Source organism: Schistocerca piceifrons, chromosome 3 (assembly GCF_021461385.2).
Source record: "Schistocerca piceifrons isolate TAMUIC-IGC-003096 chromosome 3, iqSchPice1.1, whole genome shotgun sequence".
Classification (NCBI taxonomy): domain Eukaryota; kingdom Metazoa; phylum Arthropoda; class Insecta; order Orthoptera; family Acrididae; genus Schistocerca; species Schistocerca piceifrons.
Window position 1 is genome coordinate 915,557,096 of NC_060140.1, and position 3,982 is coordinate 915,561,077.

Consider the following 3,982-nt stretch of genomic DNA (forward strand, 5'->3'; position numbering starts at 1 on the left):
CATACTATTACATTCGTTACAAGTTCACATTTATTACGACTCCACTAGCGACGGAACGTATGTTCTCAGCTACCTTTCATCATCCCAGCGACCGCACTTCGTATTATCAGCCATCAAACGACGTCTAACAATGTACGAAACGGTATCAGGAGGAAAATTACTTTTGGAGGATATCCGCGCTGAGACAACGCCCAGGTGTGGCCCCACGCAAGGACGGGCGACCGAGGCCCGCTACTTTCACACGTCATGAAGCGTCGCAGTCCGACTCCCTATATATAGCGCGACACGCATACAGAAGGCACATTTCAGCAGCAGCAGTAGCAGCAGCAGCAACCACCCTCACAACCATGAACACCCTGGTAAGTACTGCCACAGTAACTAATCTGCAGTCATTACTATTTCTGTACTGCGAAGACGTACATTGTGTGTACTGTAATTGACAACTATCATCATCATTTGGTATTTGCCCTACAGATCGTTCTGAGCGCCGTCCTGGCCGTGGCAGTGGCTACCCCTGGCTACCTGGGCGCCGCCCCCGCCGCAGTCGTCGCCCCCGCAGCATACGCCGCCCCCGCGGTGGTGGCCGCCCCCGTGCACGCCGGCTACGCCGCCTACGGCCCCGCCCCCGTCGCCGTGCGCTCCGACGGCTACCTGCTGGACACCCCTGCCGTCGCCGCCACCAGGGCCGCCCACCTGACCGCCGTCGCCCAGACTCAGGCCCGTGACGCCGTCATCAACGGCGCCGCCCTCGCCTACGCCGCCCGCGCTTACGCCGCCCCTGCTGTGGCGTATGCCGCCCCCGCTCCTCTGGCCTATGCCGCCCCCGGTGCTCTCGCCGCCGCCGCCCACCTCCACGCTAAGGCTGCTCTCCTGGGCTGAAATGTCTTCCTGTACTTCTACTCCTTCACTAAAATAAAGAAAACCTAAAAAAAAAAGTGTTTTATTGTTGCGTTTATTTCCCTCAGCTTCGTAATATCTGATATTATAAAGCAGTAGACAAGAAGGGAACGAGACAAAGTTTACAATATACCAATAGTATCCAATCCGTATGTAGAGAAATCAGGGAAATGAAAAGTAAGAAGTATTCTTAATTTCACAAAGAAAAAATAAATCCTATTGGTTTGGCTAGTAGCTTTGCCAATATGTTAGAGACGGAAAAAGACAGGGAATATTAGTTAACTGTTATGGACTGTGTCTTGAAAAGAGGTTATGAGATGAAATTCAACTAAGTTAGAACAATGATGAAAGAACGTAAACAATTTAAAACTGATGATGCTGTAGGATTTGCATCACTCAATGAAGTACTAAAAATAAAATATACAACTTAATAGAAGGAAAAGCGTTCCATAAAACAAATAAATTGTTAAAAACGAATGTAAATTAATGTATTAAGAGGTCTTTCCTCAATGTACCATTCCTTAATTGTTTTCACATCAGGTGGATCACATTCAAACACACGACGATAATTTCTTTGCACATTATTGGCGTTTTTGTATCTGCAAACAACAGTAGAGCTTGCGCGCGCTGCTGTGGAGTCGCCATTTAAAGTTCATGCGACCATGCTGCACTCTGGCGACGATACTTGGCACTTCTGACGCACGAATATAAATTGTTTGAGATGCTCTAAAATGCGGTGCATTTTTCATTGTCGTATCTATTTGGTTTTTCTCTCCTGGGTCCTTGGGAGAGGTTTGAAAGTAAAGTGTTTGATAGCTGCTAAGTAGCAGGGAAATTTTGTTGGACAGAAATAATCACAGGCAACGATAGACGACATGAAAAACATTATATACGTAACAGAGAAGGAATGACTTATTTATAACGAAAAATGGTACAGGTTTCACCACATGGGAATGCAGGATAACTTTCTTGTTTGTGACAGATCAGACTCCCAACATAAATGTCGATATACGACTCTCAGTAAGGAATGTGGCCTCCACGGGCACTAATACACATCTTGCACTTGTTGTTCATGTCCGTATCTAACTGTTGGGAACTTCTTAGCTGATATTGTCCTCCCCTCTCTCTGGGAGGTTTTCAGTTCTAGCACGGCTCGGGGAGAGACTGTTAAATGAGAAACACGGCTGCTAAGAGCATCCCAGCAATGCGCTATACGGTTTAGGGCTTGGGAGTACGCAGGCCATTCAATACATCCACCATCATTACTTGCCATTGCGTTCGGCATCTCAGAGATCCTATGTGGGCAGGCACTATATTCCAGAATAATCTCCTTGCAGAACCGCTGTGCTATAAGGATACCTTGCGCAAAGACAGACAGGGCTGTTCGGTCATTACGCATAATGACTGCTCATGCCATGGTGTCTAGATCAGCCGGCCGCTGTGGCTGAGCGGTTCTAGGTGCTTCAGTCCGGAACCGCGCTGCTGCTACGGTCGCAGTTTCGAATCCTGCCTCGGGCATGGATGTGTGTGATGCCCTTAGGTTAGTTAGGTTTAAGTAGTTCTAAGTGTAGGGGACTGATTACCTCAGATATTAAGTTCCATAGTGCTTGGATCCATTTTTTGTGTCTAGATGATATTAGTAAGATTCATGAACTTTCTGGTGGCCAGAAGCACTTGCTACCAAGAAGCAGGATCGTCAGAGATCGCCGACTAATATGCTCTCTACACCAACGAATTCTTTCTCGACGATGGCGTGGTCGAAGTAGGATACCTTTAACAGGCTTCTAAGCATGCAGTCCGACCTGATTCAGTCTCCTAGAGATGGTTCTGGCAGAGACATGTGTGGCGGTAGTGGTTGCAAGATCTACTACGGTGTGCCTAGGAGTGAGGTGTCTGGTCCTTTGCACCACTCGGGTTACTTTTCGATCCTCTTGCGGTGTGGTGGTCCGTTTACGACTGTTAGCCAGCTTTCGCACTGCATCTGAATCTTGAGCGGCCTTTTTTAAATCGAGAGTTGACTCTTTTGCACGCAACAATTACAGTGGCAACAGTGGGGACACTGACCAACTTCGAGCCGTCCACGACAGTAAGCATTCAAATGTCGTCTTGTAAAGATGCCGTACAACACGGAATGTCACACTAATCGGTGTCACAACAATCTTTGTAAAACACAGTGCTGCGTGAAGTTACCGAATGCGCAGTCTTCAATGCAGTTAGAACGTGCCGCCCCTCTCTTATCGATTTGATCTCGAAAAGGTTACCAGCGTGACTGCTTATACTGTACTCCTATGGAAAAGCAAAAGCGCACGCCAAGTAGACATGTGACGTTACTTACACGGTTCGTAGTTCTGTTATCTCTTCCCGTTAGGAATTACATGTTTAGCGTTACAAAAAACCCGATTTCCTTAATAAATCCTCAAGCTGCAGACACTGTTGGATTTATAACACAGCTTTGGAGGGAATGGTGATTTCTCTTCCGCTTCCATTCACGCACGGAACGACGGAAGAATATTGTAAGTGGGCTTTCTCGGGGCAGTGTCTGTCTTCGGATGCCTGTCAGTTCAGTTCTTTCTCTCATGGGTCAATGAAATCTGGTACTATTCGTACTGCTCATCTAGTCGTAATTGAAAGGACTCCCACACATTTAAGAAATGTTGTAGGATATGCGACACAGGTGTTTTTTTATGGCCGGTGGCTGTGGCCGAGCGGTTCTATGCGCTTGAGTCCGGAACCGTGCTGCTGCTACGGTCGCAGGTTCGAATCCTGCCTCGGGCATGGATGTGTGTCATGTCCTTAGGTTAGTTAGGTTAAAGTAGTTCGAAGTCTAGTGGACTGATGGCCTCAGATGATAAGTCCCATAGTGCTTACAGCCATTTGATCGATTTTTTTGTTTTGTTTTTTGTGCAGTCTCTTTTGTAGACTCATTGGGCTTCCCTAGTGGTCTGTCAGTAAATCGAAGTCTGCTACCTGATTTCCCTACGACTGAGATTATGTGACCGTTCCATTTCATATCCCTACAAAGTGTTACATCCAGGTATTTGCACGAGTTGATCATTTACAATTTTCTGTACTCTTGAGGGCCCGA

General features: G+C 47.0%; 1 protein-coding gene across 1 annotated transcript; it reads left to right on the forward strand.

Moving 5' to 3' along the window:
- The first annotated feature begins 283 nt into the window (after positions 1 to 283).
- LOC124789939 (cuticle protein 16.5-like) lies at positions 284 to 932 on the forward strand. The gene is made up of 2 exons (XM_047257468.1): positions 284 to 359; positions 475 to 932. The coding sequence occupies exons 1-2, from the start codon at positions 348 to 350 to the stop codon at positions 877 to 879; spliced, it is 417 nt and encodes a 138-aa protein (XP_047113424.1). The 5' UTR covers positions 284 to 347; the 3' UTR covers positions 880 to 932.
- The last annotated feature ends 3,050 nt before the right edge of the window (positions 933 to 3,982 follow it).